Source organism: Megalobrama amblycephala, linkage group LG20 (genome assembly GCF_018812025.1).
Source record: "Megalobrama amblycephala isolate DHTTF-2021 linkage group LG20, ASM1881202v1, whole genome shotgun sequence".
Lineage (NCBI taxonomy): Eukaryota > Metazoa > Chordata > Actinopteri > Cypriniformes > Xenocyprididae > Megalobrama > Megalobrama amblycephala.
In genome coordinates this window covers 13,359,313-13,374,944 of record NC_063063.1, presented here as the reverse complement: position 1 = coordinate 13,374,944, position 15,632 = coordinate 13,359,313, and the positions used below count along the sequence as shown (strand labels likewise).

Below are 15,632 nucleotides of genomic sequence, written 5' to 3'. Positions count from 1 at the left end.
TGACGGTACTTCCATGAAAATAAATTCCAGCATATCGCTACAACAACTATAGTGAAATGACAATTCACAATAGATAATGCTTTACAATGAACCCTGTTAGAGAGCTACATATAGCAATTTATCTGTTCGATAAAATAACTTACCTGTTGAGTAATAAAAAATCCTCAGTTCTCGCCATCTCCGAAAAGTCAAGCCAAATGAAATTTATTTTCGTTGTATTACCAGCTCTGTCGCGTTTTCTTTTTAGCAAGCAGACACTCCTCTTTTTGGCGTTTAAAAAACAACAGCAGGTGATTCCCTGGAGGTTCGAGATTTAGCATGCTCCATGTTAAATTTTTCTCGCTGGTCGTGACAACTAACCTATATCACTTCCACATGCGTCAAAGTAGCCACCTAGACACTCATGGACAAGTGACATTAAAGGTGCTCTAAGTGATGTCACGCGTTTTTAGGCCAAAAATTTTTGTCACATACAGCAAACATCTCCTCACTATTCGCTAGCTGCCTGTCCCCTGAACACACTGTAAAAAAATTTAAAAAAAAACGCGGTCTCTGTAATCGCCACAAGCTCCGAAAACGGCAACAAAAACAAACTGGTGCAGCCTGGACCAGTTTGTTTTTATTGCCGTTTTCGGAGCTTGTGGCGACTACAGAGACCGTGTTTTTTTAGAGTGTGTTCAGAGGACAGGCAGCTAGTGGATAGTGAGGAGATGTTTGCTGTATGTGACAAAAAATGTTTTGGCCTAAAAACGTGTGACATCACTTTAGAGCACCTTTAAATACGCAATTTCACGCGAAAAGCATCTCGCACAGACAGGGCTTAGCCTAAACCGGGATAAGGTCTTAGTTCAATTAGGATATTTAAGTAGATTTGATCAACATACACAAGAAAAAAAACATTACTGGTGTGCATCTCGAGACAAAACAATGGCTGCCTGTGCCTGTGACATATTTTAAGATATGTCAGTACAAGTTTCTTTCAGTTTAAACAGCTCAAACATGCACTTTATTCTAAGCCTTGTCTGTGAAACCGGGGGATAATGTACCATAGTGAATCAGGTTAAGACAAAAACACGGAAAGAAGAAACGGATGGTGTATTGACTCATTCACATTCATTTAGAACAAAAAAAGTTACATAGTCCACCTTTAATATTTGTACAGTTAATAAAAATGGGAGGGGGGGGGGGGGATCTTTACTGTTTATCCTCAGCCTTTTATTAAATTTATTTACAAAAAACCTAAAGCTAAATAATTGAAAATTAATTAAAAAGCATAATTTTATAAAATACACATTATTGGCAACCCCTTCATTTAATACTTTGATCTAATATAATTTCTCCATACAGAATCTATCACTAAGAGGATAAACAGCCTGTTTTGCTCATATCTATAAAGGATGCCAATATTAGTGGAGGGCTGTGTTATATATATTAAACAAAAGTATTTAGGGAGCTATCTTGCTTTAGTTTAATAGCAATAAGGTTAAGGTAAGTTTTACATGTTATTGCTTTACAAATAGTCTGCACTCTACTGATTTGGGTGGTTTTATAGTGAGCTGCTTTCAGTATGTTGTCCATAAGCATAACTGAAATGTAAATAAAATATTATTAGCCTGGTTTGCTGGTGTATAGTGTAGACGTATATAAAATGTGAAAGTATATGTTTCAATAAGCTGTGACTGTTATCTTACCATGTAGCTAAAACAAAAACACTGCACCTTAATATCAATTGAGATGTTTTTCACACAAATCAGAAATCCCACAAGTCATTCTTTATATGTAAAAAGGAAACCCCATCCTTTACAAAACCAAACACTTCTCATTGTCACATACATGTTCATTCACTCCAACAAAATATTGTAAACATAGTGAGAGAAAATATTACAATTTCAGACATTAAGGCCGTTTCCTCTCACTCAACATATTGTACACTGTATACATTTACTTTGACATGCTACAGTCAAATGAAGAAGTTGAATAACCATTGTCATGTCTTTTTCATTTTGCTGAAGGAAAAAAAAAATCAAAAAAATCAAAAACAATGTTGACAAACATTCAGAGAACATGGTCTACATTACGAGTGGCTTTACAGAAAGTGTCTCTATTGAACTCCTGATACAGGACCAAAAACAAACAACTGATAGTACAGTTCAACTTAAATTCACAGTATTATCATGACTAAAATCAAAGCGGATTCAAGAAAACTAAACAGCGAGAATTAAAAACAAAAAAAGATGCAATGAAATTGCATTCTAGATAGGTGTGATTGAGGAATTTCAGAAAGAGAGTAATACAGTGAGATGCTAAAAAAGGAGAGGTACAATAGACAGCAAAGCAAACATCTTATGTCCTCAAGTGTGTCCAGGTTAACTGTGATGTAAGTGCACATGTAGCAATAGCAAAGGCTGCTCCTTTGAGACAGTTCTCTCAACCGATATGTGAAAATGGTGACATCATAACTTGAAGTCAAAAGACAAGCAGTCTTTCTCCGCCAATGCAGCATATAAATGTTCTTGTCGTTCCCGGGTTTGTATCCTTAAAGGGAGCGCTTGTCTCATCTTCACAAGTGAGAAAATCCTGAGTCTGTATGTCTGAGCAGCAATTCTGATGTTAAGCTCCAGGCTTTTGTTTTAATCGCATATATTAACTTTATATATAATTCTTTTTCATGATCAAAGTTCGTTTATGTACAGTGTACTAAAAATCCATAGCCTTAAAAATAAAAACAAAAAAGACAAAATAATGCAACTTTAAAATTCCATTTTGTGGTAAAAATACAGTATGTTCTAAATGTTAAGCACCATGTCAGGAACTGTAGCTGTAGATTTCCTGTCTTTCACATGCTTGCATGGGTGGTTTTCAGAGTCTTAAAAAAAAAAAAAATAGAAAGGGAACAAGACAATTAGTGCTGAGCTTTTGTACAAACTCTTACACAAGTAAAAAAAAAAAAAAGGAAAAAAAAAAAAAAAGATTTCTTACCTAAAGTGTGATCGAGAAATCAGTTTCCCTTTAACAAGGTTGTGACTTCCTGTGAAAACCAGAGATCAGTCAGATTTGTGCAAGTATATGTAAAAATACATATTTAAAGAAAAAAAGTGTGTGTGTGTGTGTGTGTGTGTGTATATATATATATATATATATATATATATATATATATATATATATATATATATATATATATATATATATATATATATTATATATATATATATATATATATATATATATATATATATATATAGGCTACATTTGCTTAGAAAACTGTATTTTTGTGGTTGAGTTGTCATAGAGAGTTGTCCTCTCAGAGAGTGCACTCACTTCAACATCTGAAAGGGTCCTGTGATAGACACCATCTACATCTCCATTTCCATTTGAGAGTGTCTTTGTGCTGTCAACAGTGGTAGTGTGATCAAAATGTTTGCATTTCACATCTTTGTCTATCCCAGTATGATAAATATCAAGTTCACTTCCACTGTGACAGCTCAGGCCATTAGCTGTAGAAAAAAATAAAAATAAAAATTCTTAAACAAAATACATTAGTTGACAAATGTCATTTACGTGTGAATGTGTGACGGGATGTATTTGACCCTGGAGAGGGTTTCTGAGAAAAATCCAGATTGTAAATTGTAGTCAATCACTAGCAAAACAATTTAACCAAAGAGATGCTGAATGCATCAGAGGATACCATCAGCCTACCGGATAAATTCAGTGTCAGTACTAGTCAGTAGTACTAGTCAATACTAAATATTGACCAGTGCAATGTCAAAAGTCAAGAAGCCTAATCTAAATCACAAATGAAGTTTACCAAACACCAGGTGAACATTGTCCTAATGAGCTGACACATTTGCCATTTCTGCATCTAACCAGATAAATCATATTATTACTCCATAAGGTCCTGTTTATATAATGTATAAAAGGGTCTTGAAACAATCAAATATTGGCACATAATGGCAAATAAAGACTACATGGGTTATTTGTAATATTAAGAACTAAGTAATTAATAATTTATATATTTTAGTGAAAATGAAGCACTCCACCCTGCAATTATAACTGCAAATGTTATAAAATTGTATATTGTTTATATAATAAAAATAAAAAAAATAAGCTTAATTTTTAAAAACAACAACAATAATAAAATCACCATTAGGGAAAATGAGCATTACACACACAAAAAAAACCCTTATAATATTGGCAATGATAATTTGGGGGAAATGTGTTTAGTTTTTATTGTCACAATGAAAACTAAACACACAAAAACAATGTAATGATTCTTTAATCATTTATTGTTCCCTTTTGATTTAGGCATTGTGACCTGAATCTGTAAAAAAGTGCTAATCAGAAGTATGCTTCACATGTACACTTATCTGATTAAATTGTCCTGAAACATTTATGTCTTTGCTATTAATCTGTTCTATTCAATAAGACATCAAGTCAGAATCTGATGTCTAAGCTATTAACAATAATGCACCTTTTTGTCCATTGAGGTGTTGCTGGTCCTTCATATGGTGTCGGTGGACGCTGTGAAGAGACGCAGAGCTGTGGTGCTGACTTCCTCTTTCTGAACCATTCCTACCTCTAGAATCACGATCTTCCCGCCTCAGAGCGACGTCTCTCCCCGTGTGAGGCCTGTCCTCATCCTCCCTCCTCCTCTTTTTCTTTTTCTTCTTCTTCTTGTGTCTCTTGGAGCTGCTATCCTCATTTACCTCTGATGGATCCTTCTCTGAGTGCCTATAAGCAGAAAGTCACAATGATCAACTAGTCTTTTTGTTTGTTTGTTTTCAATTCTCACACAAAGCCAAATTTAAATAGTCAATGACAAAATTTAATAATACATTTTTAATTCAAGTTTCAAATGTTTTTCAGATATTAATAAGCAGTGAAGCAGCTGTTAAAATATTTTATAAGAAATAATACAAATTTACTTAAAGCTGCAGTCTGTAATGTTTTTGGTTAAAAATGATCCAAAATCAATTTTTGAGCAAGTACATGACAAGCCATTGTTCAAAACTATCTCCTTATCTTAGCCCGATTTACAAAGGTAAGCTTGTAATAATGTTTTAAAATAAGAGCGACCTGGTGGATTTCTGCGGGAAATTCGAGCATGCAGCCGTTCATCTTTGCGTCATTACGTCACGTCCGTAAACAGAAAAAGGAGTCCAGGCAAGTCGGTTTTATCATGTGAGGATGCTGCTTGTAGCGGATCATTTATAGTCTGATCTTACAGCAGCTGAATTAATTAAACATCAATCTGACACTGACAATCATCCGTGGCAACGGATCCGTGATTCACCCGTAGTCAAAAAGCAAAAGACTTCGGACTGTGGAGTGGCTACAGAAATTGAAATCTACAGGTAACACTAATATACACTAAATACTCATAGCGTGCATCTCAATCAGCTCCCTAGTTCAGTTGTCAGGGCACTGATCAGGGAATTGGCCACATTCATTTACATGATGTACGGATTCAGGACCTAGGGAGCTATGGAGCTGATTGAGACGCATAGTCACGCAATGCTGATGTTGTTAACATTAACAATTTGAGAACAAAGTATAAACAGTAATAATAATTTGCACGGTTTGATGTGATCCGAGCTAAGCGATCGTTACATTTAATCACCATTGGCAGCATGATTTATTATAGGCCTAATGCTTTTTTCCTCAGTTGGTCAGAACAAAAGTGGCAGAAATGTTACTTACTTGTTCAGATGATATTTTCCAGTGAAAATTCTTATATTGTTCATACTTTCAAGACGCAGAATCTGTGATTCTGAAGTACAGTATCCACAGCGGTGTAGTGATTGACAGCAAACATTAGGTTCATGCGCGCAGAGTCGTGCCGATGCACAACCCACGTACCGATAACTATTCCGCATATGACTGCAATCGCATGTTTCAAACAAAGATGGCGACAAAGAGGAAAAATGGCAGACTGCAGCTTTAAGACATTTTTCCAAGAATTTCCTTTTTAATAATTCTTTTTGTTTTTTCCCTTATAACAACAATAATTTAAAATAAGGAAATTATAAAATTAAAAAAAAAATTATTAATATTATTATAATATCAAAAAATATAAAGAAGCATTTTCAAAACATTGTTGAATAAATCAATAGATCCGAAATCAAAAGAAAGGAGTAGCCAAGTATGACTTGCCTGTGTTTGTCTTTGTTTCTCTTTTTCTTTTTAGATTTCTTCACTCGGCATTCATCTGAGCTTTCTCTTGCATCAACCGACGGACTCCGTTTCCGCTTGCAATGTCCGGACAGTGGGCTGGGAGAGCGGGAAGATGAGGGTCTGCCCTTTGAACTGTTCACTGCATGGGCCGTTCTTCCATGGGCACCTTCCACCCCACGATGGCTGTGACTGGAATATCCATCCCTGTTATGGTATCCAGAAGGACGATAAGATTCACTCACAAACCTCCTATCTCTACTCCAGTTGCGTTCCTCTCTGGGTCTTCTTTGGGAGTGGTGGTGCTCTCGACGATGATGTGAGAATCTGTCCCAGTGTCTCTCTACCTCACGATCTCTGTGATGCCGGTCTCTGCTGGAGGAGCACTCTCTAATAGGACGGCTATCTCGATGGCTGTACCCATAGCGGCTCCGGCTTCTTTCGCTGTATTCCCTGTGGTGTCTGTACCGGTCCCTGTCCTTCAGGGTTGAAGAAAATTGTGGCCGCTCTAAAATTTTATTCCGGTCCTCACCCGGCCTCTGTCCATCTCCAGAGCCAAACTTGTCTAAGTGTGATGGTTTTGACTCTTTGCTTTCCCCTTCATTGTACCTGAACACCTCCTTTAACCTGTGTGGACTTGTCTGACCATCACCCATTTGGAGGCTGAGACTGTTGTTGACCTGAACGTCTGACATGCCAGTCGCTGTATGGGTGGCATGGCTCTGAATCGACTCAACTTTTGAAGCTGTCTGGCCATGAAGGTCAGTTTCTGCAGTCTTTGAGACCAATGAGGCGTTAGATGGAGGTGCAGACTCTACATGTGCACCAGACTGAGATAAAGATTCCAAAGGAGGGTTCATCTTTTTGTTTGAAGGTGAGGAGCATGGTTGGTCATCAGTACTTGGCGGTTTGGAGCTGTTGAATGAATAAAGAAAACCCAAAGAAAGTTTATTGCTATTATTATATCAGAAACTTGATAATGCTTAAAAATAAATAAATAAAAATAGCCAGTGATATACCAATATTAAAATTTTGGCTGATAAAGTATCATGCTGTGGCCGATAATTGATAAATTGTTGATATTAAAATTTCATAGTATTTTATCTAAATAAATTTTTTTTTAAATTAAATGCTACAAGCAGTGTTATTGTTAGCTAAAATTAAAATGATTAAAAATCATATTCTTTAAATGGAACAAATGCTGATTAAATATTAGATGAAAAACGGAAATTAGAAAAGTCACAAAGGAAATTAACTGAAATAAAATAAGTTGAAGTAGTAAAACTACTAAAACTTAAAATAAAAAAAATTAACAAAAAAACAAACAAAAATAAAAGCTTAAATCAAAATATTAATCAATACTATAATACTAGTAAATATTAATGCTAGTCAATACTAGCAAATGTTACTAAAATAACCTTGGCTAAAAGTGAATTTATGAATCACAACTGTGTAAAGCATGTTGTGCATCTCACCTTGATGATTCACTGTTTCCACACTTGAATTTCAGTTCTGAACTATCAGAAGCATTAGAAATGTGGGATGAAGAATGTGAAGTGCCCATAACCTGAGGGAAAAAAAGAATAAATAGTAATACTTTAATAAAGAAATATCCAGATAAAAATATGAAGCCTGTATAAATAATATACATGCCACAAAATAAAAGTTAAAAATGTTGTACCTTATCAGTATGATTAAAACCATTGGCTTTGGGAAGGCCATTCTGAGATTTGTGAGCAGGTTCTGATCCATTTTCACGCACATGAAAGCCATTAGATCCATTTTTTATTGAGGTAAGCTGAGGCAGTGAACTGGAATTGTGGGATTGGGCATCATCCTTTACCCCATTCCCATTGCTTAAATCGGGAGCAAGATAAGGCTTAGCTGATCCATTCTCTAAGGCTCCAGCCTCTTGGTCGGATTCCTCAGATGATTCCTGACCATAAGGAACCAAGAAAGAAGCTCCAGTGTGAGTTCCATTGACCTGCTTGACCTGTGGGAAGCCTGAGGTAGACATTGAGGAGCTAGAGGATGTGGGCTGAGGGTGAGAGGCTGAAGATAAAGAGCAGTTAGGGCTTGACTGAGTCTGAGCAGGTCTCACAGGCTTGCCCTGACCAATGAGAAACGTCAACTTTGGCCTCTTGGATGAGTCAGGAATGCCCATGGGCCGAACAAGCGAAGTAGAAGAGGATGCGGATGCAGAAGAGGATGCATGAGATAAGCCAGAGCCTATTTTGGTCACACCACAGAAACCTCTGTTGGGTTTGGAGCCACCATGGTAATCTTTTGAAGAACCATTCCCATTTATGTACGTGTTCTGCAAAGTACACAAAAAAGACCAGGTGAAGAGAAGAAATAAACCTAGTTGAACAGTTCAGGGCTGATTTGTTGAACCATTGTAGTTTGTCTGAATGTGTTATGCAGTACCTTCAGCATATGAGGTGGCAACTGAGGACCAATGAAGGATGTGGAGGTGTACTGAGGCCCATTCATCTTGAGTGGAATGGATGGTCGTGGAGATGACTGGCCTGGAGTATGGTTCATCTGGCTGAAGTCACTTCCATTTTTCACATCAGGTGACCTGAATTAAAATAGGCATTTTTTCTGAAGAGACTTTTCAGAAACACCCTTTAGTCACAGAAATACAAATGATCCGTTTGAGTCATGAGAAGTGAATTAAACCTTTACCTAATGTAGAACAGTAAGTATGCTTGCTGATTAAGCACTGTTCTTATATCGCTGAGAGATACCGAGGAGTCGTTCATCTGATACCACTGCCCATTGCTTGCCTAGAACAGAGGATCATATTATTTCAAACATAAATTATGTTGTAAGCACATAATATAAGAAGATGCAGGTCTGTACATGACGACTTACCTTAATGTAGCAGTAGTAGTGTCCAGCATGGCAACTGAAACCAGAATGAACCAGCACAGCATACAGAGCATAGATTTGTGGCTCCCCTTGAGACTGAGACATGAATGGCCGCAAATCTAGGTACTCTGTGTATCTCACATCCTGTGATGGAGGCAGGAGAATTATCCTAATTAAGGTTGCCAAAGTTATTACATTAACCGATGACAATTTAATGCTGTTAAAACATTTTTAATGCATTTAAACACATTGACCTAGTCCTATTAAAGATCATGCATTAAGGTGACCTCTCAAAAAATACGTATGATTGATCTAGTCATACCAGTTTGTCCACGATCTTAATAAGCAGTTACATAATTATTTACTAAACGTTTGTGTTATGACCTTTATGCAGTGTACCTTTGTAATTTTTCCTCCATTGAAATTGGTAAACCGCTTCAGTGAGACAGTGAGAACATTAGAACTTCGATGAATGGTGAATCTCTTTGATGCAGTAACCATTTTCTTACATCTGGCAAGACAAAAGGGGATTAATGTAAACTTGAGTGAAAGTGTAAATATAAAAACACAATACTACAAATTCTTTGGTCTCTAATTGCATTATTCCATTAAGGAAAAACAAAAATGAGCCAAAACAGGTTACAGCTGAAAGAAGGCCCTTGTCAAGAATGGGCAACGAATGAATACAAATGTATGGTGAATGTATATGCAAAATTTAATTGTGGTTACATTTTTGACCAATATATAATGATGTGGTATTAATATGCACAGAAACACTTACTTGGAGCATTTATAAGCATTGTCCCCATCAAGTTGCTCAGGCTTAACAAACTGCTCAAATGCCTTAGTTAGTGTCTGAGCCGTCTGAAAATAAACGTACAAAAAATTGCCAATACTGAACACTCTAAAAATGACTTGCTTCAACTGCAAGATAATTAATGATGAGAAGATTAAGTCACCTTTATCTCCAGTGAAACATCCAGATAAGGGTCAAAAGTATCTGAGACTGCTTTGCAATTCAAACATTTTACTGTAAAAAAAGAAAAAAAAAGGAAAGAAATGTCCATTAACAACCATAGCAACAGATGGAGAAAGCTGGAGCACAGATTTAAATTTCCATCATTCCACAAATTCTAAATTTAAAGGTGCCTTTTTGACAACACATGTTGTCATAGCATGTGTATTTCATAAAGGATAAAATTAAACTAGGGGTGGGCGATCTTCCCAGAATTTCAGATCACGATCTTATAATAAAACAATCACAATCCACGGTCTGAATCGTGATCTTTCCAATTTTAAGATGTGCTATAAAGAATATACAGACTTGAACAAACCTATGTACTTATCTATTTGCACAATTTAAAAACACACCCTGAGTTAAACTTTAAAACACTGCATAGTCTTCACTGTATGAATTAAAAACACAGATTCTTATGAAAACTACTAAAGTTATTCAGTCAAGAGCAGTGGGTGATTTTTTCTGTCTTTTGTTTAACATTAATGACACAGACAGCAGCAGGTATTTCCATTAGACTTTAAGACCGAACGCACTGATCTAATATAATGACACGCATCCGTTCATCTATTCTTTCCCAACTTAAGACACTTAAGATATAACTGACTAATCTTTATGTAAATATTCACTAAGATGGACATTGTGTATGGTTTATGCACATGCCTGAAACCCCAAGTATACTTGCTCGTCCGTGTTCCACTCCATCTCGCAGCGCGCACAAAGAAAGCATGTGGGGATCAGTCTCTTTTGCAGTTTACTGCGCTTTTAATAACTTTTTCAAATAAAGCATGTCCCACAGTACACTGCATTTTACGACAGTCACATTACGTGATTTGACTGATTTGGATGTTAAAGGATTAGTCCACTTTAAAATTAAAATTACCCCATGATTTACTCACCCTCAAGCCATCCTAGGCGTATATGACTTTCTTCTTTCAGACGAATACAATCGGAGTTATATTAATAATCACCCTGATGCTCCTAAGCACGGAAACCACCTGTTCCATCATAAATGTACTCTACACGGCTCAGAGGGGTTAATAAAGGCCTTCTGAAGCGAAGAGATGCGTTTGCGTAAGAAAAATATCCATATTTGTTCATCTTATACACCTCATATACGCCTAGGATGGCTTGAGGGTGAGTAAATCAAGTAATTTTCATTTTAAAGTGAACTAATCCTTTAAGTTTAGGATTTCAAGGAGGGGCAAGAGCATACCGCTTTAAAAGGAAAGGAACGGCATACAGCACAATGATCATTTTATCTTTATTATCATGTTTTCATAATCAGTGGAAGCCAAATTTGAAACCGAAACTAAAATTTGATTCATTGTACATCACTACTGCTGTTGAATTGTTTTTCAAATGCATCACCACACATGAAAGACACATGATAGAGACATGAATCACATGATATAATTTGGCCAGTCAGCGCAGCCATCTGCTGTATCTTAACATTACTACGAGGACATAAAATATCAACAATGCCTACGATTTGCTTGAAAAGTAGATTGTGGACATCTTCAAGATCGATCACGATATAAAATTGTGAAATTAAACTCTAAATTAAACTTACAAAACCAAATCACAACAAACAAGAATCTAATGACCTACCTCTGGATCTCAGATAACCCCCAAATATCTGATGTACAAAAGTGGTTGCTTGTGTTTGCCTGTCCAGTCTGACGACAAAAAATAAAGCAGTATTAAACTAGATAAAGTTATGCAGTCATTACAGTTAATGCATTGATGAATGAGGGATGTTTGTTTCGTGCCTTATAATGCTTGTAAAGTGGCAAACAAAATTGTATTGTGTGAACTCACTTGTTTCCAGGCAGGCAGGACTTTTGCATAGCATCCACTGTGTACCTCAAGAACTCATGGGCATCTTCTTGGCTTCCAAATCTGAAATGCTTTCCTATCCCTGAGGATAAGAACAAAAGGTCGGTCAGTGGACAATGCTAAATAACTGTCATTCCCAGACCATTCCTTAGCACTTAACTCCAACAAAAAAAAAACTGTGGCTTTACTTGTTTTTGTTTTTTTTTAAAAGGAACTTCAATGGTTTAACCTTGATAATTATCTTTTCTTAACACTCAACTCTTATCTAGCATTGATAGTGTTCTGGTACAATATTTGGAATTGTTTTTTATGTAGTACTTGAGCCTTTAAAAGTACTTTTAGCAGGTACACATAGGGCTGGGCGATATATCGCATGCGATTCTCACGCGCATTTTGTCAGTAAAGCCGGTTCCCTGATTACCTCTAAATCGCCATCACCTGCTTTAAAATGGAGCGCCTTTTAATAGACAGAGCCGTAGTTCACTGATAAGCCACGCAAAATCGGGTTCATTATCGAAGTCGATTCATCTTCGATACTGAACGCGATTTTGCGTGGCTTCTCCGTGAACTACGGCTTTGTCTATTAAAAGGCGCTCCATTTGAAAGCAGGTGATGGCGATTTAGCGGTAATCAGGGAACCGGCTTTACTGACGAAATGCGCGTGAGAATCGCATGCGATATATCGCCCAGCCCTAGGTACGCAGTAAATTTGTCAGATGATTTCAAAGCAAATGTTAATCTTAGCACTCACGTTTCAGTTCATTAAGCACACTAATGGGCTTAATGACGTTTCCAGAGTTGGCGAACACTTGGATGATGTGATTCTGCATGGTACACATCATACAAAACCCAGGCTCATGACCTGCATGGAAAGAAAAAGCATGTACAACATCAGAACAAATTCACGGCAAGTATTACGTGCAATCTTGCAAAATCATGTACACTTACATGTTTTGGAATGCTCTCTGGTCAGCATGTAGTTGGCAAGGGGAGCTGTGTAGGTCAGACACTGCAGGGTAGAGTTCAGGAAACATGTGTTGCCCAGGTTATGGAGACCTGCTCCAATGCGGTGGCCCTGGTTCCATTTCAAGCAAAGCCGCTCTGGGGGAAACAGGACCTTTTGAGGAAGAGCAATGCCATCCCCACTGGTCATCACTGCAATGATACAAATGAAAAACAGACATACATTACACATCAAGACTACAACATAACCTACTGTTGTACTTTAAAAGTGGTGCTACAGCAGCCTTTTAACATCAACAGTAAAGACAAGCACTTGCCTTGCTCTCTGGGCCTTTCGACTTGTAGTGCTGCGTTATTACTACCGTTCACAGTCGCTCCAATAGTTGGGGCCATACAGGCAGTCTTGGCCCTTGAAAGCTCAGTGGCAGAAGGGCTAACACTCCAGCTCGAACTACTGCTCTCCATGTCTCTGGAGGAGAAAGGTGTCAGGGAGCTGGAGTGCTTGCACCGCACTGACTCCAGGTCAGACTTCTCTGGAGGTTTGTCAACTATGGTCATTATTCATTTTCTGTTGAAAAACAGACGTCAACTCAATCATTTTTGACAAAACGGATAGATTTTCATTTGCATGTGAAGTGGTTTTAAAAGGCACAGATTCAAATAAAACTAGTCTTAGTGACAAATTCAACAGGTACCTGAAAGAAAAAGCAAAACTCTCACTAGAAAAAAAGTCGCTTTGCTCCTTAGAAATGATCTCTATAGTGTAAACTGCTTCTGACTTTCCCCTTTTTTTCTAATAAAATACATTGTTTTAAACACAAACAGATATATTCATCAAACGTGTAACATTTTTTTAAAAGAAAAAGGTTATAACAATAAAAATAATAAACTGACCAAATATACATAAATCGTTGTTAACGTTATAGCACGGGGTCAGTGGGAAAACACGGATATTTACTAATTATACAACTTAATAAATGCGTGTTACTATGTTATATATCAATACTGTAAAATTTTGGCTTAGTTTACGTTTTTTTTTTATAAAAGAAATACTGTCTTTCGCGACCGTGACTACATAGTCTATATCAACATTAAAAATTACATCCCTTTATAGAAACATAGCCTCAGATAGATAACTTCGTAATAAGTAAATACAGTGCAAAAAGTCACTAGTAAAACGTCAAAGACAGCAAGTTAAATGCCTGAGACATCGCGCCAAAAGTGAAACTACCACAAACATAAGTGAACGTTTAACTTCAAACACACGAATCGAGCCTTATTACGCAAAACAACATTGGTCTATATTTCTTTCCTTGTGAACTGTCAATCAAGCATTGATCGAATACGCTAATATGTTGGTGTAGTAGCCGGTGTGTTGATCTATTGAGCTGAGCTGAGCGTCAGAATGGGCCCGTGGCCTTGGCTACTTCATGATAGCTAGTTTACAGTAAACTCTCATATCAACACTTTCCACGATAAAACCCCAATAAAATGTGTGTACCTTTGATTAGGTCGTCAGACTCTACGACATTCAAAACACAGTTTAACAACAACAGTGGCGGTTCCGTGTGTGATTTTGTAGGAGGAAATGATTCTGTAGTACACACTCTCTCCTCACGTCCGCCAACTGTTATTTGGCGTGCTCGGCTAAAGGCTTCGCATGCGAGTTAGGCCTCTGCCGCACGTTATTTAAACACGAAATACTAACAATAAATGTATTGTTCTTATTATTTAAAGTATGCAAAATGGTTGTGAGTGAAATTTGACAAGCTAGCCGCCTTTTTTGTTGGCGTGAGAAGTTCTGACTGATTTAAAGACCGCTGTGTTGTAGCTACAAACGCCATGGTAACGGCTAAACGTAACAATACAGATGGAACGCGGCATGAACATGGTCACGCACTTCCAGAAGCCTGTCTGTGAATAAAAAATGATATTGATATATGTGTTGTGTCCCTTCACAGACACCAAGAACACAAAATTACTCATTTTAAGTAACTAAAATTCGATTTTAATCGGAAACGGGTAGAAAGGAGGGGCACGGTATTTAAAATTCACCGGTGCCGTGGCCGAGAAGGCAACGCCGCCGTAAGACTCATTGCGAAACCCGGTGTTTTCAATTTCGTGCCACGCAATAAACGCAACCACACAACGCGCGCTCTCCAAAAATAACCTGCAGCATTCACAAATCATATTCAATTCAAATAATGCACGTACCTGTAAATTTATGATTAATTTAAATGAGTTCATCCATTCTAAAATCCAAAGAGCGTCCGGCGGTGAACAATGACGTAGTTTCCCCACGGGTCCATCCGGGTACTTTCGTAATGTCAGCCAACCCAGTGTTGTGTGGATGTGGCCTTACTGAAGGGCCGTCAAGGCAGTTGAATGTCTTTGTTGCTGTCAACTCGACGACAAGGATAGCAATACCACTTTTACAACAACGATTTAAGCAGTTTCCGTGGACAAATGCTGAGAAGTAGTGTATCGTACACATTTATATAATTGTAGATGCAGATTTTAATGTCTAATAGTGGATACTGAGATGCCATAGCCTACCGTACGATTGGTGGATCGTACGGTAGGCTATGGCATCTCGGTATCCACCATGAAAATTACGGGGTTTTTCCTATGCAAAACCTCATTGTATGTTATTTCTAAGTTAAAGTTTTATGAAATAGGTGTGTGTGTGTGTGTGTGTGTATATATATATATATATATATATATATATATATATATATATATGTGAGATGTCATTACAGACATATATTATACT

At 37.2% G+C, this 15,632-nt stretch overlaps 1 protein-coding gene across 5 annotated transcripts; it reads right to left on the bottom strand.

Moving 5' to 3' along the window:
- Nucleotides 1-1,750: 1,750 nt before the first annotated feature.
- Nucleotides 1,751-15,407, bottom strand: usp42 (ubiquitin specific peptidase 42). 5 transcript variants are annotated; one of them, XR_007181812.1, is made up of 20 exons: nucleotides 15,074-15,404; nucleotides 13,177-13,427; nucleotides 12,845-13,051; nucleotides 12,648-12,758; nucleotides 11,879-11,978; nucleotides 11,669-11,736; nucleotides 10,002-10,072; nucleotides 9,824-9,906; nucleotides 9,442-9,553; nucleotides 9,046-9,186; nucleotides 8,857-8,957; nucleotides 8,596-8,749; nucleotides 7,850-8,485; nucleotides 7,644-7,735; nucleotides 6,151-7,083; nucleotides 4,469-4,728; nucleotides 3,319-3,494; nucleotides 2,980-3,028; nucleotides 2,802-2,866; nucleotides 1,751-2,712 (listed from the first exon to the last, which is right to left on the bottom strand). XR_007181812.1 is itself a non-coding variant. In XM_048169898.1 (19 exons), the coding sequence occupies exons 2-18, from the start codon at nucleotides 13,415-13,417 to the stop codon at nucleotides 2,999-3,001; spliced, it is 3,411 nt and encodes a 1,136-aa protein (XP_048025855.1). In that variant the 5' UTR covers nucleotides 13,418-13,427; nucleotides 15,074-15,407; the 3' UTR covers nucleotides 1,751-2,866; nucleotides 2,980-2,998. The 5 variants fall into 5 exon arrangements, 4 of the variants coding, with proteins under 4 accessions (XP_048025855.1, XP_048025852.1, XP_048025853.1 ...); XM_048169898.1 differs by having other exon boundaries at nucleotides 1,751-2,866; nucleotides 4,574-4,728; nucleotides 15,074-15,407; XM_048169895.1 differs by having other exon boundaries at nucleotides 1,751-2,866.
- Between the last annotated feature and the right edge of the window lie 225 nt (nucleotides 15,408-15,632).

Coding starts and splice junctions, on each gene's coding strand:
- usp42 (XM_048169895.1), bottom strand. CDS start 13,417: ATGACCATAGTTGACAAACCTCCAGAGAAGTCTGACCTGGAGTCAGTG. Junction 9,907..10,001: donor ATGTTTCACTGGAGATAAAG/GTGACTTAATCT, acceptor GTTTATTTTCAG/ACGGCTCAGACACTAACTAA. Junction 7,084..7,643: donor GGAAACAGTGAATCATCAAG/GTGAGATGCACA, acceptor TTCATTCAACAG/CTCCAAACCGCCAAGTACTG.